The following is a 27990-nucleotide window of genomic DNA, read 5'->3' as shown; positions in this document are numbered from 1 at the left end:
ATGACTATTTTTTAATTGTTGTTGATTGATGATTGAAGTAATTGATTTCCCTGAATAAAATTTGATCTTGGTGTTGATATTACATGTTGATTTTCCCCTTTAAAGTCTTTTGGTGTATTTTCTCACCTCTTCTGTATTGATTTTCTTTCCCCTTTGCGTTGACTTTGTAACCGTATTAATTTCTATCTTGGAAACATGATTTAATTTTCTTGTTGTGGGAACTCCTTGAGTAAAAGTTAACCCTAAAGATTTAAATTTATTACCAGTTTGGAATAAATACATTGAATTTAATGACAAATGAAATACCAAGTTTGTAAGGGAGTAATTAAAATTAAGTCAGAAAAAATTGTTGGTGTCTGGAAAGATTAATTTAATCTTGTAGGAAAAGTTATTTCTGTATTTGGTTTCGTTAATTGAATACTACTTATAACTTTCTTTTCTTCAACGAAGATGTCAGTTTTATTTTGTTAATGTCATTTTAACTAATTTCTTAATTAAAAATATTTGTTCCTAAAAAAGAAGTTGTTGTTTTTCTGTGGTTAACGCTCAACAACTCTATACAATGACAGGTTTTTACCTTAATCCATGGTTCATTTGATGACACCCCAACTTGGTTAAGGTAAGTTTTTGTCTATTTTGGTTTCTTGATGTGGTTTTTTGGGGGTGGTTTTTATGCTTCCTGGTTTATTTCTACTTGAACTGGTGGTACCTTCTCCTTTGTCTACCATTCCCAGCCTGTCGCTGTTCTCTAAGTGATTCTTTCTTGGCTTTTTTTTTTGTTTATAACATTTCAGTTCCTTTCCTCTCCCATGTTTCTGCTCCGTATGTTAAAATTGGGGCACAATGTAGTATTTTCTTCATTTCGCTTTACGCCGTACAAACACGGATAGGAAAATGTTGGGAGTGGAAAGGAAGAAGTCGTGGCCTTAATTAACGTAAATACCTGGTGTGGAAATGGGAAACTACGGACAAATGATGGGATAATTGGTTGACCTTCTTAGTTATTGTTCCATCCTCTCTATCACTTTTATCTTTCCTCTTCTCCCTTGATGTTTAGTGTTTGTTTTTGTTCTTCCTTTACAAGATATTAGTAACATTCCGTATTGACGGTTTTCACTTTACAAAAGAACTTTTTTGTTTCGTTCTCCTGTTCAGTACATGTATCCATATTTTGATGGAGTGATTTCTAATACCAGTATAGTTGGTCCGTTATTGGACATTATAAATTTATTATAAATTTACTCATTCGGGATAAATATTTCAGGTTCCCTATGGAAATCAACATCTATATCGTCAAGAGTTATTTTTTATCAAACATCTTTTTGGCTTATTTTGAGACATCTTCAGTGAAAAAAATATTAAAAGCTACATGAATTGATGTTAAAAGAGTATCATTAAAACCAATGAGAATGAATATATAAAAACAAGCATGACATGATGAATCTACTCTAAAGTGACGACGAAATCACAAATGAAAACATAAGAATAGTCATATTCATGTAGTCTAGAGGACAACAGAAGTTAAGTTGTGTGAGTGGAAAATCTGTAACAGAAAGAAGGCAATGAATGTATGTGAAAATCACTCCATTAAAAGATGGATACATGTAATGAACAGGAGGACGTATTAAAAACTTTTCTTTCATAAAGGACACTCCTTGGATAATGATTGAATTTTTTTTTTTATTTGTTCAGTATTACAGTTCATTATTGTGTATTAGACAAACAATTTTACTCTTCAACAATAGAAAATACGAATATTAAAGACTTGGAGAAAAATAAAACTCGTGTTTTGCTTTTTACTTAACCCTAGAAGATTCTGAAGTCTTCTATTTAACTTCCAGTCTGCTAAATCCACTGAATTGCAACGATCTTGAGGCAAATAGTCTACTGCCAAATCCGCAGCTCTTCCCGCTCCTCAGCCGGTGTCTGGCCGCGTCCTGTGGCACCATAACTGATGATACATACTCGCCGGATGATGGAGATGCTGCTACAGCTATGCTTGCTTTGAAAGACGAGCCACGGAAACGTAAGTATCAGTTACTTTTAATGCTGTTGAAGGATTTAGGCCTGGTTTCACGAAGGAGAGTTAAATATACTCTAATCTTGGGTTTAAGTAATAATAATAATAACTTAAATGTTTCCACCTTTTCAATACAATATATTCACAAGATTACAAAATTATACGGTACTAGTTTCGACCCATCTAGGGGTCATCATCAGCCGTATTGGAGCAAAGATCATTTGTAATCTTGTGAATATATTGTATTGAAAAGGTGGAAACATTTAAGTTATTATTATTATTACTTATATATTGTTCAATACGGACCAAAAACATGAAATTCATAACCATCAATCTTGGGTTTGTTAACTTTAGGTTAATATTTTAACTTGTTCTGGTGAGGCACGCGTTTCACGAAGCAGAGGGTTAACTCATTGGCATACTTTGCCACCTGCCAGGCAGCTGCGCGTGCATTGACCATTCATACACAGACGCCTGGCAGGCGGTGTGCTGGGAGGTAAGCTTTCTGCAACTAGTTCAAGCCTTTTGTCCATAGATGGTATGAACTGCAGTGTACAGTCTGTTCTCTTTTGAAGTTGGAATGAACGTCATAGATTGCATCATACAGCTGGCAATCGCTCTCCAAGTAGAGTGATTACAGCAGAAATGGCCGGCCCTAGTAAACATTGTATTACAAGGAATAAAATCAAACATACAAGTCAGAGTGAATTGGGCAGTGATGTAGGTTTAGAAAATTAATCATGTTTATTTACTTGCAGTGAAAATTATAGCAGCATAACAAAAAAATTCATGTGAGAGTGATGACGTGTTTGAAAGTGATGAAGATAAAGTCCATTCCGCCTACTAAAAAACAAAGGAAGGTGGTTGGGAATTGAGTAAAACAGATGATAAACCTTCCAATTATGATTTTATATGAAATTCTGGGATAAAACCCAGCATAAACAGGACCCTCCCTCCAGATCCCTCCCCTCTACACATTTCTCAACATGTGATTCACAACTCTTTATGTGATGACATAGCTACTGAAAGAAACAGTTTTTCTGATCAGTTATTCACAAAAAAAATCCCATCTCATCCTGTATGCGTTCATTGGGAACATTTCACAAGGCTTATAACCCTAAAACATTAATGTTGAAAGCAAGAAAAGTGTTGCTGACTTTACATTTCCAGGATTGTATTTCACATCATTAAAACTTACAAATTGTTCTGCTGCGTTTCATCACATCAAACAAGGGCATGTTGCGGATTACATGTATAAATCTTAGTAGCGTAAAACTGTATCTTACGCATGAAAAAATGGTATTCACGCGCATGCTCAGTACATGTCAGTGGGTTAACTAACACCCTTCATATCATGAGAGCCACTAACGTAGCAACGTATTCATCATAGAGTAGAAATCCGATATAGCGAGAGCCCCCTTTTTAACAACACTTTTCTGTCCCTTGAAAATTGCCATAATTCTCATAATAAACTTACAGCGAGGTTCCTGATGCATCCGTTATTATGAGCGATTGTGTTCTTGTTTCTGTTATGAATGTTTATGCACTCAGCGATTATATTGAATGGGATCGATCATCTTTAGCATAGTTTTCTTGCTATGTGTACTAGTGAGCTCTCTCGTCAACATTTGAAGGTGATGTTGGAGTTGATTGTAATACCCATCTACTGCTGTTCTGTGAAGAGAATTTAAAATGAAAGAGGAGAATATGTTTTCATAATAAATGCCAATAGCAGTTGTTAACTCATTAGCAGTAGAAGCTGAAATAAATGATCACTTTTTTAATGCTGTATACTGAAATTAACTAAGAATGTGATACACCTCAAAATATGGCAGAGTGCATCACTGATTTCAGAGGTTCGTTTATATTTTCTCATGTTTGGTTAAATATCGGAAAGGCTATTTCCATGTAAATTTATTGCTAGAAGGTTATCATTTCACCACTGGCACTGTTTTCATCATACATATATGGTTAAGGTAGGTTACGTGATGCTGCTTGAATAAGAAAACTGAAACATTTGCCACAGAATGCGATCGATCATCTGTGATGTAGTTTTCTCACTATGTGCAGTAGTGAGCTCTTTTATTGGCGTTCAAGGGCGATCGATTAGTAACATCCATTGACTGTTGTTCTGTAAAGAAAATACAACCGCGCTGAGTGGCTCAGCTGGTTGAGGCGCTGGCCTTCTGACTCCAATGACTCCTGGCTCTGTTCAGTGATAGTTGAAGGTGCTCAAATACGACAGCTTATTTACTGTCACGTACAAGATCTTCTGCGGGACTAAATTCTAGCACCTCTGCATCTCCGAAAACCTAAAAGAATAGTTAGTGGGACGTGAAGCAAATAAGAAAATACAAAATGAAAGAGAACATGTTTTAACTCCTGTGCACCCGTAAGCGCTCGAGAGGCTGGGCCTGGACTCCACCAGTGGCCTGATACGCCGGGGTGCAAGGTCGCATATTGGAGACGTTTGTGACATCTGTTGGCTTTTTCTGGAAACATTTCTACTTGAAATCCCTTCTTGGCATCTCAAAGTGTCACCAGAGTGCTCTGGCGTGCTTCTTTGGCAAAGAGAATTGATTAAAATATCGATCAAGAAATCGGTATTCTGTTGTTGACAAGATGGCTGAGAAGGAATTTGCTTGCTCGTGCGATAGTGCAATAGTGAAATTCAAAGCTTACTTGATGTTTTAGGCTCTGATTTCAGCAGTGATAGTGAGGAAGAAGTTATTAGTGATCCTGTGCATGAATGAACACGAAATGTATCACCAGAGATCTTTCGCATAGTAATGTCGTACAACATGGAATGCCGAATGGGCTTTCTCCCGCCCCTCAAGATCCGATTACGACTGCTGGATTTGAACCTACGATCTTGGTACCTGGATGCGAACACTTTACCACTGATCCTCACACTGAATCTTAATAAGAATAATAAGAATATAATACGGAGTGAGACATACAGCTGTAAGTCCGTATTTGGGAGAAAGTAGGTTCGAATCTCATCATTCGCTGCCTCATGAATGGTTTCCCATTATTTCCAAATCAGGCAAATGTTCGGATCGTGTCGTATAATTAAGGCCATACCACACACTAAAGAACTTCTGAGTTTTCAAAGTGATTCTTATGTGTTATATTTCTGTATTGTGTTTTTTTTGTGTCGTGAGCAACAGTGTGGAATTTCTCAACAATATAAAACAGGTCCCGTGATAATACGCATAGTCGATCACCCACTATATTGTTTTAACCGAAAGCTTGTGACATCAAGGTTGCATACTAAAAAGTCAGAGAATTCCTAGCAATGTCAGTGCACAGGGTGGGTGGGTGCGTATATAGCATGGCCAATAGCAGTTGTTAACTTGTTACAAATAAAGGCACCGAGCTCGATAGCTGCAGTCGCTTAAGTGCGGCCAGTATCTAGTATTTGGGAGATAGTAGGTTCGAACCCCACTGTCGGCAGCCCTGAAAATGGTTTTCCATGGTTTCCCCATTTTCACACCAGGAAAATGCTGGGGTTGTACCTTAATTAAGGCTACGGCCGCTTCCTTCCCACTCCTAGCCCTTTCCCGTCCCATTGTCACCGTAAGACCTATCTGTGTCGGTACAACGTAAAGCAACTAGCAAAAAAAGAAAACAAATAAAGGCTCAATTTTAATGCTATATGGTGAAATTGAGAATAAGGTTTGGGGGCAGCCCTGCCCAGGGAGCGGTGCCCCTGCCTGTGTGAGTCCCAGAGCACACTGACCCGGTGTGTAGCATCTGGTAAGGGTCCCACCTCAGGGCTACGAGTGAAGACCTCAACAGAATCTACAATGGAGAAGATGGACTTTAGAATGGTGGAGATTGTGGAAGAGGCATCCTAGTACTCGGGGATTAGTATGAGTATGCTATTCATCAACAGCGTTTGTTTCCCACGTTAAGGGCGTCTGTTCCCCATGTAAGAGGTGGCCACAATAATTGCTGGCAGTAGCTCTAAAATGCAGTTGGGAGTGCTGACCCCATTGTAACAATAGCCTAAAAGGAGTGGTGGTAATTATCAGCCTCAGAAAAGGTTAGGGCATACCCTGCTAAAAGCGATGCGCAGTTCTTGTACTCGGCGAGATGTGGCAATATTATGAAGATAGGAATAATAATAATGTTATGACCCTGATGGGAAAATTAGAGGAATTGATTGACTTTATGGAAAAAGAGAATGTTGCAATGATGGGACTGAGTGAGATAAGTGGAGCGGATGAGTGGAGGGTACACCCTACACTGGAGTGGAGGAGGTGAGGTAAAGAATGGAGCAGGAGTGATAGTTAACAAAATGTGGAAAGTGATAGAATAATCAGAGTACGACTGAGGACGGAACAAGGAGTGAAATATTTCATCCAAGTTTATGCATCCCAAACTGCAAACAGTGAGGAAAATATAGAGGAATTCTTGGAGACACTCCAGGAAGTATTCATTGATGTGGAAGTGATAGTCATGGGAGACCTCAGTGCATGGGTTGGAAATGACAGAATTGGTAAAGATGAAGTGATTGGTCCATTTGGATATGGAGAAAGAAACAGCGAGGGAAATGTGATTGATTTTTGTGAGAGAAATCGAATGATTGTGGGTAACACTTGGTTTAGAAAGAAGAATAGTAGAAAGATGACTGGATATGGCTGGGGTAAAGAAAGGACAAAAACAGTTATTGATTATTTTTTGGTTGAGAAGATAATCATAAACAGTTAATGGATGTGACAGCACTACCAGGTGAGGCGTTTGATAGAGACCACAGAGTAGTAGTGGCAAAATTGAAAATTGTGTACGTGTTGGGTATTCAGCCCGAAGGCTGGTTTGATCCTCTGCAGCTCCGCCAACAGCTGTCATAAATAGCCTAGGCATCACTGAAGAGGCGTACTAGGGAAATGAGGAGTGAGGTAGTTTCCCGTTGCTTTCCTCACCGAAAATTGTGAGAGTAAAAGAAATAGGACAGAAGAAAATAAAAGAATGAAAATTAAAAGAAAGGAACTCAGGAGAAATTAAAACAGCACATCCCTATATTCCTATATTAGAAATAGAAAGTGGAGAAGAAGAATGGACCAAGTTTGAAAACACATTTGTAAGATGTGCAGAGAAGATTTGTGGCAGAACTTCAGCAAGAGTGAAGGAAAAGGAGACACTCTGGTGGAATGAAAAGGTGAAGGAGGTTGTTAAACGAAAGAAGAAAGCATGGTAAGAAGGGAATAGAGATAGGAAACAAGAAATTAAAAGTACTGTAAGTGTTAAATGAGGGAAAGAACAAAATGTTGGGAGAGATTCCCACAAAAGAGCTGGAATAGTATGTAAATGGCAAAAGAAGGATGGTGTATGGATTGATAAAAAATTGTAAAAAGAAAGTTGAAATGTAATAATAGACCCAGAGGCAGAAAAATTATTTCGATAAACTCCTGAATGTGAGTGCAGTGGTAAATGATGGGTGATGCAGAAATGGAGAGTGATAGTGCGATGGCAGAGGTGGAAATGGCTGTTAAACAAATGAAAAGAGGAAAAGCAGCAGGAATGGATGAAATATGTGTGGAAATGATAAAGGTAGCAGGACCTGTTGGTCTACGTTGGTTATATAGGCTATTAAGGTGTATATGGAGGAAAAAGTAAGTACCTGATGATTGGTGTAAAGATGTAATAATACCAGTATTTAAGAAGTGTGACAGGAAGGTATGTGTCAATTATCAAGGAATTTTGTCATAAGTAGCCAAAATATTGGAGAGAATAATAGAAAGGAGGATGAGAGGAAGAGTGGAAAGACGTTTAGAAGAAGAGCAGTATGGATTTCAAAAGGTCAGGTCAACGATACACCCCTATATTTACCGCAAGATTACTAATGGAAAAACATTGGGAATATGGAAAAGATCTGGAGATAATATTCCTTGATCTAGTGAAATCATACGATAGTGTTAATAGAGAAAAGGTGTGGGAAACTGGAAAGAAAAGGCAATCAAGGAAACTAATGAAAGCAATGTATAAGAATTGTTCCACTTGTGCCCAGACACCATTGGGCAGAACAGATTGGTCTAGAAACCAAACTGGACTAAGACAGAGAAATGTGTTGTCTCCACTTATGCTTATAATGGTTATGATGAAATTCTAAAATAAACAAAGACAGGATATGGAATTGTTGTTGTTTGCAGATGACATAGTGAAGTGCAAATCCAACTAGAGGCTTTAATATTGAGAAATATGGTATGAAAATCAATGTGAAGAAGAGCAAAACTGTGGTGATGACAAAAGGAGAAAGAGGAGGAAAAGGAATTGTTAGTATCAGGGGCAAAACCATGTTGAATACTTGAAATATTTGTTATGAAGGTTTAAGGAAAGGAATATAATGGAGCAATAGCTGCTTTATACTGCTAATACACTGTCTAAAAACAATTTTACAACCAGATTGTAGCAGCGATCAAGGAAACACGAAGTCCATAAAAATGACAATTCTCTTAGCCTGTCACGTACGTTCGGCTGAAAAACTACGAGAATTCTCAAACCAATGTGTTAACGTATGCATCAGAGACTTGGACTTTGACAGCAAGAAATGAGAGATGAAGTTCCTGACGAGTATGATAGGGAAGGCAAGAAGAGACAGAGTAAGAAATGTTGAGGTCAGAAAACAGATCGGGGTAGGAAAACTGAGTGATAGGATGGAGAAGAATAAATTGCGATGGTTTGGACATGCTTTGAGAATGGAGGAGAGAAGGCTACCAAAACAAGTGCTTGAGGCTAAGATAGAGGGTAAGAGGGCAAGAGGGAAACTCAAGGCAAGATGGATGGACTCTGTCAAGAACAGTATAAGAGAAACAAGACTGCACTGGAATACTTACTGAAGAGGAGAGGCAACACTCCGACCTGGCAGGAGCTCGACAAGGGTAAATGAAAATGATAATGATAATACTGAAATTAAGAATGTGCAGATATTGCTGATTTTAGAGGTTAGTTGGCATTTTGGGTCACGTAGTTGTCAGTTTGCATTCGGGAGATAGTGAGTTTGAACCCCCTGAAGATGGTTTTCTCTGGTTTCCCATTTTCACACCAGACAAATGCCTGGCTGTGCCTTCGTTAAAGTCACAGTCGCTTCCTTCGCACTCCTATCCCATCGTCGGCATAAGACCTATCTGTGTCCGTGCAGCGTAAAGGAAATTGTAAAAAAGAAAACCATTTTATATTTTTTCGTGCCTGTTTAAATTTTGCGAAGGGTATTCATAAGAGAGAAGGTTATCATTAGACCTCGGATTTTCAGGCGCTAAATTTTTATTTTAGCACCTGAAATAGGCTCTCAAATATGTAAAAATAGGTTCTAAAAATATGTTTTAGGCAGCTTCAATTTTACAAATTTTAACAAGCACTTATCAATTAAAATACAATTTTTCTTTTTCTAAATTGGTAATATTTCTAAATGCATACAAGTACGAAGGCAATAACATGTTAATACAATATTTCGCATACACAATGGTTCACCACATTTTTGAGTTTTTATCTCTAAATAATTAAAACATTGAATTAGAAGCGCATTACTGCCCATAATTTGATGCACAGTAAATCACTAGCACTTTTTCTAGATTTTCTCTTGTGAAACTACACCGCTTGACTGGTAACACTAGCTTCTAGGCTCAACGTCAACAGAGGTTACAGTGCTGTATTTGAATTTTGGTACAAGGCGTGAAGAGATATGACATTCAGCGTTAGTTTTGCCAATCAAAACATCAGCCACAACACGAAGCGTTGCAGTCCTGGGTTCTTCTGCAGTACTTTATTAAGCTTGTCCCGAATTCTATCTCCAGCGGGGCCTGGAGCTAAGCTGATTTTTTCATTTCACCTCTTCTAACAAATCCAATTGTTCGTAAACAGGTTTCCCGGAAGACTCAAGTGCAGAAATAACAGGGACCAAAAACATATAATGGGACCTGATGTAGGCAATTTCTTGAGAAATGGTTACATCCTTTATAACACTTTTGGCCGAAGTGATGCACATAGCATCTTCATTTAGGGCGAGAACAAAACTTCTGATTGCATCAAATTGTTTGCTGTAGTACACAATGGCCTGAAACCAAGTCCCCAAGCATGTTGTTTCTAGGTGTCCGGTGAAGGGCGACCGCATCCCAACATGTTCAGGGGATTAAACTTCAGGAAAATCTGCAAATAAAATCAAATCTTAAACACAGATTATTAACAACAGAATCACTAAATAAGGGAAGCAAAGACGAATTCCACGCGGACTTATTCAGAGCTCTTGTGTCGGCAAATATTTTCTTACACACAATACTTACAAAGGCTGGACCAGGATAGGAATAGTCACATGGAATTGCATCACTTAAAGGTCATGGGTGCATGTCTACTGGAGGGATTGGGAAGCGCTACAAGGCCCTATGAATTTTCTATGTGGAGAAGATCATCTTGTTGACTCGAGGAAATTCGGCACATATCTGCTCGGGCACGTAATTCATAGCATGAGCAAGACAAGTGACGTGAATTAAAGCAAGGTAAAATACTTTCAGCAACTTAACAGCAGCAATCATGTAGGTGGCTGCATCAGTAAATATAAGAACCACCTTATATTCGTCCATGATATTGGGGAAAAGCACCTTGAGACCTTTATTTACAAAATGAGCAACTGTCTCCTGATTAGTTTTAGTTAACTGTCTGCTGCAGATCAAATATGGTGAACACGGCATGTTGGGATCTAATTTTCCGACTATCAAGTGTCAGTAGCCTCATCGACAGAGATCCAGATGTATGAGTCTCCTATATCTTCCCTTATCCGCCTGACTGTGTCTTCGTAAAGAGTGTCCAGCTAGTTTTTTCTTAAAATTGATTCGGATGGAATGTTCCGATGACAATATTTTTGTAAAAGCTTTTGAAGGGAGGATTTTCAAGTGAGTTGAAGGAAATATTTGCCGACACAAGAGCTCTGCATAAGTCCGCATGGAATTTGTCTTTGCTTCCCTTATTTAGCAATTCTGTTGTTAATAATCTGTGTTTAAGATTTGATTTTCATTGCAGATTTTCCTGATGTTTAATCCCCTGGACATGTTGACTAAGATGCGGTCGCCTTTCACCGGACACCTAGAAACAACGACAACTATAAATAGTTGCAAATATTGTGTAAACCGTACAAGTATATAGGCCAGATGAAAATATGCACAGAAGACTATTCAAATTCATAGGGCCTTGTAGCGCTTCCAGATCCCTCCAGTAGACATGCACCCTGGACCTTCAAGTGATGCAGTAGAGGTAAAATTCCATGTGACTATTCCTATCCTGGTCCAGCCTTTGTAAGACAGACCCTCCAACGAGGGTGGGTGGCATCTGCCGTGTACAGGAAACTGCGTGCTTTTGCAGTGGATGATAGTATTGTGTGTGAGTTTCAGGAATGTTTTGGACAGTACAAATACACAGTCCCCAAGCCAGGGGAAATAACCATTTAAGGTTTAAATCTCCAATCCGGCCGGGAATAGAACTGAAGGCGACTATGCTGACCATTCAACCAAGGAGCCAAACACAGTAGAGGGGAATTTAATTCATTTCTTTTCCTGTTTTGTTATGTTCGGTTAGATTATGTTGGCCAACATTTTTGTTACTAACGGTATTGATGCTCGGGCATGGCTGAATTGCGTGCTTTTTCCTCCCAACATTTACTGTATGCTTATCAAAAAACATTGCTGTATATATTTACAGTGTGTATAATCTGTCATGCACTTTGTACAGTTGATAAAAGTGCATATCTAATTTTCTTACAATTTCCACCTCGTATTTTTAGGTTCCCTACAGCAGCATGATATTTTCATTTTTCAATACGTTTATACTCTTCTAAAACCTGCTTGAAAATTTGCCTTTCTCCGAAATGAATAGACCTTACAGTACCACACAAACATGGCCACTTTTTAACGATTTTATAAACAAAAAATCGAGGGATCGGGATGCGCTACAATCCCCAATTCATATTTACTGTTATACCCTACTTCGTTTAGTGTATGTACGCTGAATTGATGTATAAAATGTATAAAACATAATACAACAGAGAGATAGAATGCCTGCGTATTAAGTATGACTCTCACACCAAAGTATGTACTTCAGAGTGAAATATAAAACGAATTTCACTTACCTCTTTTCTGCAAATGTCACAGAATATAATATTTCCATCCAACGTGAAATGGGGAAACTCCTGCAACCACTGTTTAATTAACGATGTCCTGGAAGCTGCCACTTTCGGCATAATGCACACACTGAGCAAACGGACGCACTGAAAGTTTCTCATAGAATGGAATGAAGAGTTTTGTTTCCAGCAGGTCATTGGACACTGTCCCCCACCTCGTGATACACAGACTAAGGAACAAAGTTAGTATTCACAGCGGGAGGTTCTTAAGGACTTCCGGGGAGTGGTAATTCACATTTCGTCTGAAAAGAATTTCAAGAAAATACTATTCAAGATACTGAAAATGAGTCGGCATATATGTAAGTGTCTCTGACTAAATTAAAAGCATTTTTAATCGATTTAGGGATAAAATAGAGCAATTATAGGAATATAGGCAAAAGTAGGTTCTAACGCCAATTTAGCTATTTTTAGGCATTATAGGACCACCGTTTCTAACCTTATAAATACATTAAACATGTAAATACAACTTCATTTTAAGTTATCTCTTAAGGAACAAAATAGGTTTTTGCCTAAAATCCCAGATCTAGTTATCATTTCTCTACCGGTGCTTGAATTATGTTTTTATGGTACATATACGGTTAACTTAAGAATTATATATATTTACTTGCGAGGTTGTGCTATATGCTGGAGTGTCTATACTACGTTTCTAACATTGTCAGAATGAAATTCAACATGTGTTCGTGTAGTATCACAATTTGAAAAATAACTAATGAATAAGTCGTAGTCTGGATATCTTCTGTGAAAACACAAGTTTTGAACAAAGTGATTGCTGTTTCATACTGATTTTATTCTGTACAGCCCCCTCCCGACTTTTACAAAAATTGGATATAACGACAGTCCACTATAGCGAGTAAATTCTTTGTGGTTATGAATTCTCGCTATAATGGACTTCTACTGAAATTGTAACCTCACGTCAGTGTTAACAACATAAAACAATTAAGAGAAAGAAATTTGAAACGTGTGAATAAATTTAGAATCATTAAAACCATATTATAAAAATAAACTAAACTGGGTAAAATGCACGACAGCTAATGCCAGCATGTGGAGTGCTATGAGGCAGTGGAAGGTATGTTTATCTGGCCAAATATGTGGAAAAGGTAGAACTTCAACATTTTATTCAAGTTGACATTATTCAAAACTCAGTATGACAAAAGCAAATCCTACATAAAAAACAAACCAAAAAAAAAAAAAAAACACCAAACCCCATGGCACAAGAGTCTTGAAGGGCCATGGCCTACCAAGCGACCGCTGCTCAGCCCGAGGTGTCGTGTGGTCGGCTCGACGGATCCCCTCGGTCATTATTTTAGACCGGGGCCGCCATCTCACCGTCAGATAGCTCCTCAATTGTAGGCTGAGTGGACCTCGAACCAGCCCTCAGATCCAGGTAAAAATACCAGGGCCTCCAGGTAAGAGGCACGGCCGGCAACCCTACATAACATGATTACGAAAAAGAAATAAAATTCACCTTTTAAAACAAAACACGTGTGCAGGTTGTTTACAAGGAGTCACGTGTGGCTTGGCACCAAAGAAAAACCTTTCAACGATTTATGTTTCCTTTATAGAGAGCTGGTCCCATGAGTACCTAAAGGTTCACATGAACAATACAAGATAACTTCATTAACCAAAATCCTACACAAGAGGAAATATAAAATATGTTATACAGTACTACTGGGAAGAACGTAATGTCTCCAACAGAGGTGCGGATGAAAGACTACATCATTGCAGTTTTGCGGTTAACGCAACATCCGAGGGCGAAGTCATGCATGTATAAAGTTTTACATTTAAAATTTAAGTGAAATTACAACCAAAATAAAGGAAACAAGAGTGCTTACCCTGTTCTCCCCAATGGGTGGAGCTCAGAGCGACCACATCTAGCCACCAAAGCCACCGAGGACCGGAGAAGTTCAAGAAACATGAAATGGTGTAAGCACAAAGGAACCTGTCGTGAGCGGCGACTAAAAGGGGCGACTGAGGGATGCTGGTATTAGAACCATGAAACTACTATTGATTAGTACCATCAGGCGGGGAACACCATGGGTCGCCTTTACTTATGAGTAGTGCCACTATATTTGGTACACAATAGGTTTGTGATTAGTAGCAGCAGAGAGTGGTTCCCCTGTGGGTTTCCAGTACCCGTGCGTTGTACCCATGTGAGCAACACCGCAGGTCTGGGCGTAGCCTGTGAGTTGTACCACTACATGAGCGGCACCGTGGGTCTGCGTTGCCTGTGATTAGTACCCCCTATGTGAGGAACACCACGGGGCCGGGCCCATGGGACCGGCACCCGTGACTAGAACACCTAGGTGAGGAAACTCATCGGTTTGCATTGGCTATGAGTGGCGCCATTGTGTGAGAAACACCATAGGTCTGCGTTACCTGTACGAAGTACAATACTTGTGAGTAGTACCATCTTGTGAGTACCGTGAGTCTTCGCTACTTTTGATTAGTACCCCAACATGACAAATAGCATGGTTCTACTTTTCTAGCGACATGTACCATTCTGTGGGGCCTTAGACGTGGATTTTGCACCCCTTTTGACATCAAGCATCCTCGATTCAGGATTCTGCTTTATGAGTGGTCCCTTGGTCGGTAATAAATTATATATAATCCTTTTTTTGAGTTGCTTCCTTCCCATTCCTAGGCCTTTCCTATCCCATTGTCACCAGAAGACCTGTCTGTGTCGGTGCGACATAAAGCAAATAGCAAATCAGTTAATTGAAAATGCTGCCTTCCCACTGGCACAGTAATATGAAACTCGGTAGCAGCAAGTCACGAGAGCCATCAGGGTAGGCTATTGAAGATTTGTGAATCTCCAAGGAATTAGGCTTGTGGGTTCGCAGAGTAAAGGATTGTAGGTATGACAATATTCATAAATAATAAGGACTAGGAACATTCGGAAAGATGTATAATTAATTCAATACCAATGTGTTGTTGTAGGTGTGATCTGTGGGTTTTGAAATGTCATAGAAGTGATTTGGATAAGGTGTACAAGAACGAAGGGATGTTACGCTTATATATGAATTGGACGGTGTTATGCATCAACCGGCTAAGCGTCAAATCTTAGTTTTGAGCAAAATGCGTTCAAAAGTTTTCACATTTAAAACCATCTTAGAAGAGATATTTTAGACAAAATAAATCAATATTTGGTACAGGTACGTAATAAAGTGCACGTAATGCTAATATTCACACGAAAATTCATTCAGAGCAATATTTTCTTTGTTTTCCTAAAATTTAACTTAGCCGTATTTGCAGTTTACGGGTCGAAGATATGCATCAAGCGGCTAAGCACCAAACTGCGGCGGTTAACGTTGTGATGCTCAGGGTTACGGAACTTGTAGTTATGCAACAACAAGTTAAGCGCCACTATGTGAGATTTTGTTGTTAATAACCAAGAACCAGCAATAAAATATTGGATTTTCAATACCTATTACTATTTTATTATATCAGAATTTTACAGAAACATACATTAATAGGACTATGTGAATAGTAGAAAGTCTTTACTAGGTTACTAGGTAACAAAATATAAATGTACAGAAATACAAAGGACACATTTGAATCACATGCATTAGTTTTTCATTTTCATTTCTCACACACTCTCAGTTTGCAGTGTAAAATCAAGGTTTTCGTCAAAACCATCTATATCGTCATATGTTCCGCCATTTGAATACAGTTTTTCATAGAAACCTCTACAGTCACTTGGAATGAGATGCATAATACTCTTCAAGTCTTTCAGTTTGGGTTCTGATATTGGCTTCCCATTAGGCCATAGAAGTTCTAGACTGTCATCCCGAAATACGTCGTGATCACTCAGACGTGATGAGCTTTTTCTTTTCAAGCAAATTTCCTGACCTTCACTGCTATTGAAAGACGTTTTCAAAATAAGTGAATATGGTTTGTTTTTTTCGATTTCAATTTCCCTGGTTTTCAGCCAACTGACAGTCTTACCTTCAACGTCTTTCTTCCTGTTCATTACCTTCTTTTCTAAACAAGCAGATCCCACGAAGTCTTCTTTCTTCATCTCTTTCACTATAAATTTGTTTTTTCTACGGGATTGCTTCATGACTTGTATGTAATCATCAGGAGTGTACAGCCGCTGCTGAAACTTTAAGGAACACTCTATGTCTTCGAAGTCATCATCATTGGGCAAGAAACTGTGCCCAGGTATTAGAAATTTCATTCGAATGGTTTCTAATGTTGGATGTGAAGCCAGGATACTCTTCAACATAAGAACAAGCTTTATGTTCCTGTTCTGTTCCCCACAAGAATCTGACCACAATATTAGATGTTTCTTTCCCTCGTCTAAATTTTCCATGAGATGTTGTCTGAGACAAGACCCTATCTCTTGTGCTCCACGGCCAGCTTGCCCTTCTACCCAGACATAGCAGTAGCCTTTATTTGACCCTCCATCATGAACTCCACAGTTGTACAGCCACAATACGCGTTTGTAGAATACTATATTAGAGGAGATGTTTGGCAAAGGTAGAGTCCGCTGGAGGTCGAATGTCAGAACCGCTAAATCTTCGATCGTAGCAGCACGCTTCATATCATTCTTCATTTCGGAACGCGCCCTTTCTGATAGCTCTTGATGGATCTCCAGTTGTTGCCTTAGGTCAAGCGAATCCTCATGACCTTTCAGTTGAGCATTCAGAGAATCGCAAACACTGCAGGTGTCTTTCTTAAGTGCTTTGCGCCTCAGATTGAATTTAGTATAAAATATTTTCTTGTAGGACGACATTGACACAGGCTCCGAATATTCGTTTCTGTACAGGCCGTACATGACCGGAATAGTGACATGTGATGGGAGGAAGTCACTACTAGTCTCTGCCCTGCAATAGTGTGACTTATACCTAGGGAATTGGTTTATGTGGCTGATTACTTTGGCCACCTTACCTTCGTGTAATCTATTTACAGCGTTAGATTTCCCCCTACCATCTTTAATCACTTCGAAATTTCTTGTTGTTTTTTTCATATATGCATCGATCCTGTCCCCAGATATTCTAAGAGTTTTAGTAAAAATTCGTTTGCACACTCGCACACCCGCCAAAGTGTAAATTCTAGTGCAGGTTCTTCTGCTTGTTCCCTTGACTCTCTTTCTCTTTACCTCGACCATGGATACTTTGCTAGAAATGAACAAAACCTTAGCTTCGTAAGACTCCAAACTCCAGAAATTATTGAATTCTTTCCTTCTTTCTTCTACACCTACTTTTTCATGGCATTTATCCTGGCAATGGAAGTCTCGAAATTCTTTAGCATCGACAACCTTCCCACGTTGGCTAACATATGACTCGTTTAGCTGGCATTTCTTTTTTCTGACGTCCCTGCTCTGATCAGATACTTTTCTTTTTCGTCCCCTTCTTGGTCTCCCTTTAGATATACGGGCTGTGATCAAATTTCCTGAATTTAATGAAGGCGAATCAGCGATCGCTATGGAATCGTTGACACTTTCATTTCCAGCTTTCACATTATTAACAGTGTTGACGATTTCCGAAACACAATTATTATTATTACTAAACCTCACTTCAGACATGGCTTGACAGTTCTCTACGGTGGCATGTTGGCCTGTTACATTACTTTCCTGTACTGAATCATTATCGTTGTTTCGTAAATTTGGATCATAAGTGTGAGAATTTTCGGTATCTTGCACACTGAAAAAGTATTTTTTGATGTAGGTGCGAGTATATCCTCACCACACTGGAATAAAATATCGCAAGTATCTTATGCAGCAGGTAACAGAGGGGTAAATTCAGCAGGGTCACTTGAAAATGATTCCCATTGGCTTCTTTCTACAGCGCAGCTTGCTGCAGGCGACAGAGTATCCTCGTTTTCTCCAGCCATGCGGCTTGTTGCTACCTGCAACAACATAATACGTTACTTCCCCAAGGCTTTACGTAAGATATAAATAATTCTAATAATCTAATCGTCTAATATTCTGCAACGTGAACGCGTATATCAAAGGAAATGATTAATTTTACACATACTCGAGGGAGAAGACCACAATATCAGTTGAAAACGACTCACTCGCCCCATAACCCATCCTTCGAGGAAAAGAGCAAATAAATGATGACGTCGTAATACAAATAGCAGAAAAAGAAATGCTGACTAACTGATGAGGAATCGAACCCACATCCGTCCAGGCACACCATTACCACCTGTGCTAACGCGTCTACTTCAAGGCCTTAGCGGGCGACTTAATTAATTACTAACTTAATGAAAGCTTATGACCATGCTGTACGTATTACTAAACTGCTTTGTGAAATTAAGTTACACAAATCAAAACAGGCAATTGTACACTTATATCCAGTAAAAACTAGCAAGCACTCATGATAATGCACTGTATAACAATAACTCGTACTTCATACCTGTGATATATAGGACATGTCCCTTTCAGTTCTACTTTCAATCTCCTCCAACTGTTCTACGGACAATAACGCAAGTATTTTTTGCGTTCTCGTTGTCATCATGCGAGATTAAGAGTGACGAGCACACCATACCACAACAATTCTAGAGACAGCCCCCCAATTCTTAATAAATAAACAGTGTTTCCAACATAGGCTACTAAAATCAGCTTGCCAGCTAATATTTCGGGAGAGTAAAACTGTGTGTGATGTCGTTTAGCCGGATGTTACAAAACGCCATATACCACTTGCCGAATCAGATCTTTCAATAAGGCGCATAGACGGTTGATGCATAACTTGTAACCCCGCATTACGATAGTGGCGCTTATGTTTTTCTTCCGTTACATCTGTTTAAATTCAAACAGAGCTCCGTGAGTATTCGAGCAGTTAGTTCGATCCCTTAGGCGGTAGATGGTGCCAGTATTCCGTTTTTGGAAAATTGTCGCTTAGCCGGTTGATGCATAACACCGTCCAATTATAAGATCTGTTCAGATCATTTCCAGGCCAGCGACTTTAAAAATCTTCGACTATACAGCCAAGGGTATGTTACATTTCTACTCTAATTGTATGTAAATATTCCTCAAAGCATCACTATCGACAACATTTTCATACTTTTCTTTCTTTTATCCCTCTTCTCAGAATAAAGCCGGGATTTTATGGATTTTCTTTGTGTTACTAGGCTTCCTGTTAAGAGGAAAATTGTCCAGCTTTTAAATGTTAATTCTTTGCATCATGTGTGTAAGGAATGTGCCGATATTTTTATTGACAAGTGTCTTAATATGATGATACAACGTTTTTTAAATGAGAAAAAAGACAAATCTAACTGTAAAAGTTCAGGCAGAAATGCTAAAGCAAAAAAAGTAATGCATAAATGAAAGATCAACCCATTTTTAATTTTACCACAGTCTTGATATTATGTATATTTATTGCGTGTGTACATGGTAGTCTGTGTAGGCTGTTATTAATTTACCAGGGCAGGTGTTTTCATATGTGTGAAATGTAAGTTAATGCATGAATTCCATACAACGGTCTCCTCAGTGAGCTGTGGAATGCCCGCAGCATGGCGGTACACGCATGGACATATCTTCCCCAGTCACACGCTTCTGCGCAGCCAGCGGTGTGGGGCCTTGGTAGTGATAGTGAGGCCAAACTACAACAGACACTGAATGACTGGAATGCTATATTCAAGCAATTTGCTCTCAAGATAAGCAAGACCAAAACGTCAGTGTTGCCTGTTAATCGACAGAACATCTGTACCAACATCACTCTAGATGGAACAAGACCATCAGTTCAGTATAGCAACAACAGATAGTCAACAATCTGCAGAAATCACTAGTAGAATACATTTTTATCATCTTGTGACGAAACTTCTTTGGGATAAGCAAGTTACATAAAGATCAAAATTAGTACTTCACAGGAGCTTCTTAGTATCTTAGTCTAGAAACCTGCAACCAAACCAACAGAAATATCAGCAAACTACTAACAGTTCTTAAGAACTATAATTAAAAAAGCAAGGTGGGACAAAAATAAGAAACGGCAAGACATGTCATCCGTGTCGAAGCCAGGCTGAAATGGTTTTGTCCTCTTAAAAGAATGGACACACAAAGAACATCTAAAATGTGGTTTGAGAAGGAACTCTAACACAAAAATCAAGAGATTGGGCAAGGAAGACATGGATCGATCAGATTAAAAATGAATAACTGAATGATAAGAATCGAGGCGGCAATCCAGAAAGGCAAGGCTGCAGTTTTCCCCTCTCCTTTTCATTGTTTACATAGGACAGGCAATAAAGAATATCAAAGAGGAATTTGAAAAAGGAATCACAATCCAAGGAGAGGAAATCAAAACCCTGAGATTTGCTGATAATATCTGAGTCTGCAGAAGATCAGGAGAAACTGCTGATTGGTACAGATGGAGTCTTGGATAAGGAATCATCATCATCATCATCATCATCATCATCATCATCATCATCATCATCATCAATGCCCCACTCCAGTCATCCAGGTGTGGTTAACAAGCCTCCTCTACTCCTTTCTGTACTTCCACTTTTCCTGCTCCATTACTTTCACTACATCCAATCCAGCTTCTCTAATGTCCTTCCAAATCTGATCCATCCACATTCTTCTTGGTCTTCCAACTGGTCTCTTTCCCTTAACTTCTCTTTCCAATTCCCTTCTTGCTACCCATTCTTTTCCCATTCTTTTTACATGTCTGAACCATCTCAGTCTTGCTTTCTGTATCTTCTGTACTAACGGTTCTATATTTAGCTCTTCTCTGATTTTAATATTTTGAATTCTATCTCTTCTTGTCTTTTTAACCGATGTTCTTAAAAATTTCATTTCTTTTTTTTTTGCTAGGGGCTTTACGTCGCACCGACACAGATAGGTCTTATGGCGACGATGGGATAGGAAAGGCCTAGGAGTTGGAAGGAAGCGGCCGTGGCCTTAATTAAGGTACAGCCCCAGCATTTGCCTGGTGTGAAAATGGGAAACCACGGAAAACCATTTTCAGGGCTGCCGATAGTGGGATTCGAACCTACTATCTCCCGGATGCAAGCTCACAGCCGCGCGCCTCTACGCGCACGGCCAACTCGCCCGGTAATTTCATTTCTACTGCTTGGATCCTACTATCTTGTCTCTTATTAGTTACCAGTGTTTCTAGCCCGTATGTAACAATTGGTATGAAATACTGTTTATATAATGTTAATTTCATTCTCTTGGGTACTTTGTCATCCTATAAAAGCTCTCTGACTTGATGATAAAATGTTGTACCTTTACTTATTCTGTTATTAATTTCAGGATTGAGTTCATTACTTCCATTAATAATGCTACCCAGATGTGTAAACTGTTCTACATTCTCTAACCATTCTCCGTCTGTGTTCACTTTGCTTCTCTTTTCCACAGTGCATGACTACAGTTTTCTTTTTACTAATTACCGTTCAAAACTCCTTTAGATTTTCATTCCAAACGTCCAGTGTCCTTTGTACTTCCTTTTCACCCTTTCTCCAAATCACCACATCATCTGCAAATACCAAAGCATTCACTTCATCACTGCTGATACTCTGTTTTACATGTTTTATGATTTCATCTATAAGTATAATAAACAATAATGGTAACAGTGCACTTCCTTACTTGAGACCTTTTATTGTATAAAATGTTTCAGAGTCACCACTCCCCAATTGTACACTGCTTTTACTCTCATGATACTACATTTTTATCTTGTTAATACATGATTTTGGTACATTCCTTTTCAGTAGGCATTCCCATACATGTTTTCTCTTAACTGTGTCATAAGCTTTTTCCAAATCCAAAAATACGAAGATGATTTCCTTGTTCCTTTTCAGGTGTTTGTCCATTATCGCTTACACTGTTAACATCAAGTCTATTGTTGATCTATTTGGTCTAAAGCCATATTGTTCTTCCTCTAACTGCATTTATATTATATCCCTCAGTCTTTTGTCTATGATTTTCTCCATTATTTTTAGCCCATGCGATAATAGAGTTATATCTCTATAATTTTCACATTTCTTCCTATTTCCTTTTTTGAACAGTGGTACAATGCTTCCTTGTTGCCAATCTTCAGGTATCCTTTCATCCTTCCATATGGCATTGAGGGCTCGGTATAGCCACTGTAGTCCAATGCTTCCTGCTACCTTAGTCATATCAGCATTGAATTCGTCTTTTCCACTTGCTTTACCTTTAGTCGTTACTTTCACTGCCCTTACAAGTTCCAACCATGTTGTCAGGTTCTCTTCTTTTTCTCCATCTATTATTTCCATTTTCTTATCTCTTTCTTCCTCTGAGCAGTCATCCTCATTATAAAGTTTTTCAAAATACTTTGCCAGCACCTTCTGAAGACCCTTTTTGTCATGTACTATAGATCCATCTTCCCTCTCTAATACCTTGATTTTTTGTTTTCAATTTTATTACTCTGTATAATAGTTTCTGATTTCCTCGACTATTTTGTTGGTAAACTCTCCGCAACATTTCTCCTTTTCTTCTTTGATACTCCTCTTTACTTGTAGTTTCAATCTTTTGTATTCCACATGTAGCCTTTCTATCTTATTTTCATTCCTCTGATACATTTTTTGCTTTTCCTTATCCATTTCTTTCTTCACCTTGTTCCTTTCTTTTATTTCTGTTTTTATTTTGTCTGTCCACCACCGTGTCTCCTCTCCCTTAACCTCTGCTTTTGTTTTTCTGCATACCTTAGTTGCTGCTTCCACAAATGTCTGTCTTAAATTGTTCCACTCTTCTTCTCCACTTCGTATTTCCGTGTTAGGGAACTTCTTTTTTATACAATCTTGGAATGCCAATCTTTTATCTTCCTCCTCCAATTCCCAAAACCTGATCTTTGGTTTCTTCTTTGATACAATTTTAGGAATTTTTACTTATTTTAATTCCACAATCAATAATCTATGATCACCTTCCATACTTTCACTAAGGATTATCTTCGTATTCATGACGTATTTTCCCTATTCTTGGTCTATTATTATAAAATCGCTGAGTGTTCCATACTGTCCATCCCAACTATATTGGCTGATCTTATGGCTATTCCTCTTCATAAACCATGTGTTCTTTATTATCAGGTTATTTCTGATACAGAAGTCCAACAGTTTCTCTCCATCTTCATTTCTATCGCCATATCCATGTGGGCAAAAAACATTCTCATATCCTATTCTGTCAGTTCCCACATGAGCATTCAGATCTCCAACAATATGTGTTTCCAGTTCATTGAGGAACTCTTCTTTTTCTTTCACGCTACATCCTGTCTGTGGAGCATACACCTGTATTATATTCAGTAGTTCCTTGTTTACATGTATGTGCATTATTATAATTCTTTCATTTACATACTCATCTTCAGCTATTGGTTCAAGATTCTGATTCACTACAAATCCCACTCTTTACTGTTACCCATCCAGTACAAAGTGTACCCCTTTCTTAGTTTCTTCATTCCTTTTGCTTTCCATTTATCTTCACTTAATCCCAGGATGTCGAGTTTTCATCTCTCCATTAGGTCAATCAATTCATTTTCCTTCTCATTCATTGTTAAAATATTTATTGTTCCAAATCGGGTTTTGTTCTCTGATCTAACACTTGCACGAACATCAGGATTACCATCATACTGTGCAGCTGTAGCCAGAGACTTGTCAATTCCATTTCTATTTTTAAGCTTCCAACCAAGGCTTGTATTGTAGTTGAAAGTAAGTACAAATTTACTCATCTGCTGACCTGCTAAGCCTAACGCATCTGAGGATTTTCTTTTGGGGTTTACTCCCTTAGCCCTTGAAGATTCCTCTTCCCCGCCAGGCAGTGGTTTCCTCTTCTAATTTTCCCCAGAGAGGATGAGTTGCGTCATCCGCCATCTTCGCCATTCCGAAGGTCTCCTTGTCTGCCTAAGATATTGTTAAGGTCTTCACCCGTAACCTGGACATGGGTTCCACATTATACCCCGTGAGACTGGGTCCCTGCCTGAACTTAGCTCTCCTTCACATCGGCCGACTGATGTGGAGGATACTCACCCCAGCAACGTGGATGCGGCATTCAAGAATTACTCATAGGTATCTCCCTTGAGCCGGGTTAATTGCCACAAACAATGGCGGATAAGATGCAAATAAATAAATCCAAAACAAAGGTAATGGAGTCATAAGTCATGGCAACAGGAGACAAGACGGAAAATCTAAGATACGCATTTGGAAATATAGGGCATGTACTTATTCATAGTGCCTGAAGACAAATTCTGACTTCAGGAGATCCTCGTAGGAAAGCGACAGAACACAGGCCATTGGTAAACATTGTTTTATTATGGTATAGACAGCAAATACACAAGACTACATACAAAGGGCAGGTCTCCACTGGTTAGACCTTCGAAATAATCACCCAACGTGCATTGCCAACGGTGGGGCAGGCGCTGAATATAATTTGCTGCATGTGTAACGCTAACGTGTGATACCTCTCTCCGAAATGTTGTTATGATGTCCTCTTTGTTGTCCATGTAATGGCTTCTTGACTTTAGATCATAGTCACACATCTAATGCTACCCGCAGAGAACTGCTATTTTAATTGCTCCTGCTTGTTGACTTCCATTTTGTGAACTTGGGGGCATGCTTAGACCCACACTGTTGTTTACATACAGGCATCATACACAAGTACATACCATACGTTTTCTTTGTTGTCTCCTGACTTAGGACTCGACCTCTGTATTAGATGAATATGGGTACTAGAATAGCTAATGATGCTCACTTCGAACATTGATATAGGAATTAGACTTTCGTCTGGAGCATGGCATTGCATGGACGATAACGAGCTCAGAAGCTTTTGAAATGTGGTGCTACAGAAGAATGTTCAAGATCAATCAATCAATCAATACTGATCTGCATTTAGGGCAGTCGCCCAGGTGGCAGATTCCCTATCTGTTGCTTTCCTAGCCTTTTCCTAAATGATTTCAAAGAAATTGGAAATTTATTGAACATCTCCCTTGGTAAGTTATTCCAATCCCTAACTCCCCTTCCTATAAATGAATATTTGCCCCAGTTTGTCCTCTTGAATTCCAACTTTATCTTCATCTTTCCTACTTTTATAAACGCCATTCAAACTTATTCGTGTACTAATGTCGTTCCACGCCATCTCTCCGCTGACAGCTCGGAACATACCACTTAGTCGAGCTGCTCTTCTTCTTTCTCTCAATTCTTCCCAACCCAAACATTGCAACATTTTTGTAACGCTACTCTTTTGTCGGAAATCACCCAGAACAAATCGAGCTGCTTTTCTTTGGATTTTTTCCAGTTCTTGAATCAGGTAATCCTGGTGAGGGTCCCATACACTGGAACCATACTCTAGTTGGGGTCTTACCAGAGACTTAAATGCACTCTCCTTTACATCCTTACTACAACCCCTAAACACCCTCATAACCATGTGCAGAGATCTGTACCCTTTATTTACAATCTCATTTATGTGATTACCCCAAAAGGAACTTTCACCCCATCAACGCAGTAATTAAAACTGAGAGGACTTTTCCTATTTGTGAAACTCACAACCTGACTTTTAACCCCGTTTATCAACATACCATTGCCTGCTGTCCATCTCACAACATTTTCGAGGTCACGTTGCAGTTGCTCACAATCTTGTAACTTATTTATCACTCTATAGAGAATAACATCATCCGCAAAAAGCCTTACCTCCAATTCCACTCCTTTACTCATATCATTTATATATATAAGAAAACATAAAGGTCCAATAATACTGCCTTGAGGAATTCCCCTCTTAATTATTACAGGGTCAGATAAAGCTTTGCCTACTCTAATTCTCTGAGATCTATTTTCTAGAAATATAGCAATCCATTCAGTCACTCTTTTGTCTAGTCCAATTGCACTCATTTTTGCCAGTAGTCTCCCATGATGCACCCTATCAAATGCTTTAGACAGGTCAATCGCGATACAGTCCATTTGACCTCCAGAATCCAAGATATCTGCTATATCTTGCTGGAATCCTACAAGTTGAGCTTCAGTGGAATAACCCTTCCTAAAACCGAATTGCCTTCTATCGAACCAGTTATTAATTTCACAAACATGTCTAATATAATCAGAAAGAATGCCTTCCCAAAGCTTACATACAATGCATGTCAAACTTACTGGCCTGTAATTTTCAGCTTTATGTCTATCACCCTTTCCTTTATACACCGGGGCTACAATAGCAACTCTCCATTCATCTAGTATAGCTCCTCCGACCAAACAATAATGAAATAAGTACTTCAGATATGGTACTATATCCCAACCCATTGTCTTTAGTATATCCCCAGAAATCTGATCAATTCCAGCCGCTTTTCTAGTTTTCAACTTTTGTATCTTATTGTAAATGTCATTGTTCTCATACGTAAATTTTATTACTTCTTTGGCCTTAGTCTCCTCCTCTATCTGGACATTATCGTTGTAACCAACAATCTTTACATACTGCTGACTGAATACTTCTGCCTTTTGAAGATCATCACATACACACTCCCCTTGTTCATTAATTATTCCTGGAATGTCCTTCTTGGAACCTGTTTCTGCCTTAAAATACCTATACATACCCTTCCATTTTTCACTAAAATTCGTATGACTGCCAATTATGCTTGCCATCATGTTATCCTTAGCTGCCTTCTTTGCTAGATTCAATTTTCTAGTAAGTTCCTTCAATTTCTCCTTACTTCCACAGCCATTCCTAACTCTATTTCTTTCCAGTCTGCACCTCCTTCTTAGTCTCTTTATTTCTCTATTATAATAAGGTGGGTCTTTACCATTCCTTACCACCCTTAATGGTACAAACCTGTTTTCGCATTCCTCAACAATTTCTTTAAACCCATCCCAGAGTCTGTTTACATTTTTATTTACCGTTTTCCACCGATCATAGTTACTTTTTAGAAACTGCCTCATGCCTGCTTTATCAGCCAGCCATATGGTACTGCCTAACAGTCCTACTTTTAAGACCTTCCTTTCTATCACATTTATTTTTAACTACCACAAAAACAGCTTCATGATCTCTAATACCATCTATTACTTCAGTTTTCCTATAGAGCTCATGTGGTTTTATCAGCACCACATCCAGGATATTTTTCCCTCTGGTTGGTTCCATCACTTTCTGAATCAGCTGTCCTTCCCATATTAACTTATTTGCCATTTGTTGGTCATGGTTCCTGTCGTTCGCATTTCCTTCCCAATTGACATATGGCAAATTCAGATCTCCCGCTACAATCACATTTCTTTCCATGTCGTTTCCCACGTAGCTGACTATCCTATCAAATAATTCCGAATCCGCGTCAGTGCTACCCTTTCCCGATCTGTACACTCCAAATATATCAAGTTGCCTATTATCTTTAGAAATGAGCCTTACACCTAGAATTTCATGTGTCTCATCTTTAACTTTTTCGTAGCTTACAAATTCTTCTTTCACCAGAATGAACACTCCCCCTCCCACCCTTCCTATCCTATCTCTACGATACACACTCCAGTGCCGTGAGAAAATTTCTGCATCCATTATATCATTTCTCAGCCATGATTCAACTCCTATTACAATATCTGGTAAATATATATCTATTAAATTACTTAATTCTATTCCTTTCCTTACAATACTTCTACAGTTCAACACTAACAATTTTATGTCATCCCTACTTGATTTCCAGTTCCCTGTTCCCTTATCACCGCTCCCTAGGCCATCCCATTTCCCTGAATGTACCTCCCTATTACCCTTCCAAACAAATTTCCTAACTTATACGTACCACTGCGGTTTAAATGAAGGCCATCTGAGCGCAGATCCCTATCTCCTACCCACCCATTAGGATCTAGAAATTTCACTCCCAGTTTCCCACATACCCACTCCATAGTCTCATTTAAATCCCCAATCACCCTCCAGTCAGTATCCCTTCTACACAGT

General features: G+C 38.8%; 1 protein-coding gene across 1 annotated transcript in view; it reads left to right on the top strand.

Annotated features, from left to right (window-relative positions):
• The window catches only part of LOC136883268 (forkhead box protein N3), a 276711-nt gene that overhangs the window by 175713 nt on the left and 73008 nt on the right, over positions 1-27990 (top strand). The window contains exon 5 of the mRNA XM_067155479.2: positions 1842-2026. Coding sequence (XP_067011580.2) covers positions 1842-2026 — 185 coding nt within the window. The remainder of the gene's footprint in view (positions 1-1841; positions 2027-27990) is intronic.

This window comes from Anabrus simplex, chromosome 11 (genome assembly GCF_040414725.1).
Source record: "Anabrus simplex isolate iqAnaSimp1 chromosome 11, ASM4041472v1, whole genome shotgun sequence".
In the NCBI taxonomy this organism is placed as follows: domain Eukaryota; kingdom Metazoa; phylum Arthropoda; class Insecta; order Orthoptera; family Tettigoniidae; genus Anabrus; species Anabrus simplex.
This window is presented reverse-complemented; position numbering and strand designations above follow the sequence as displayed.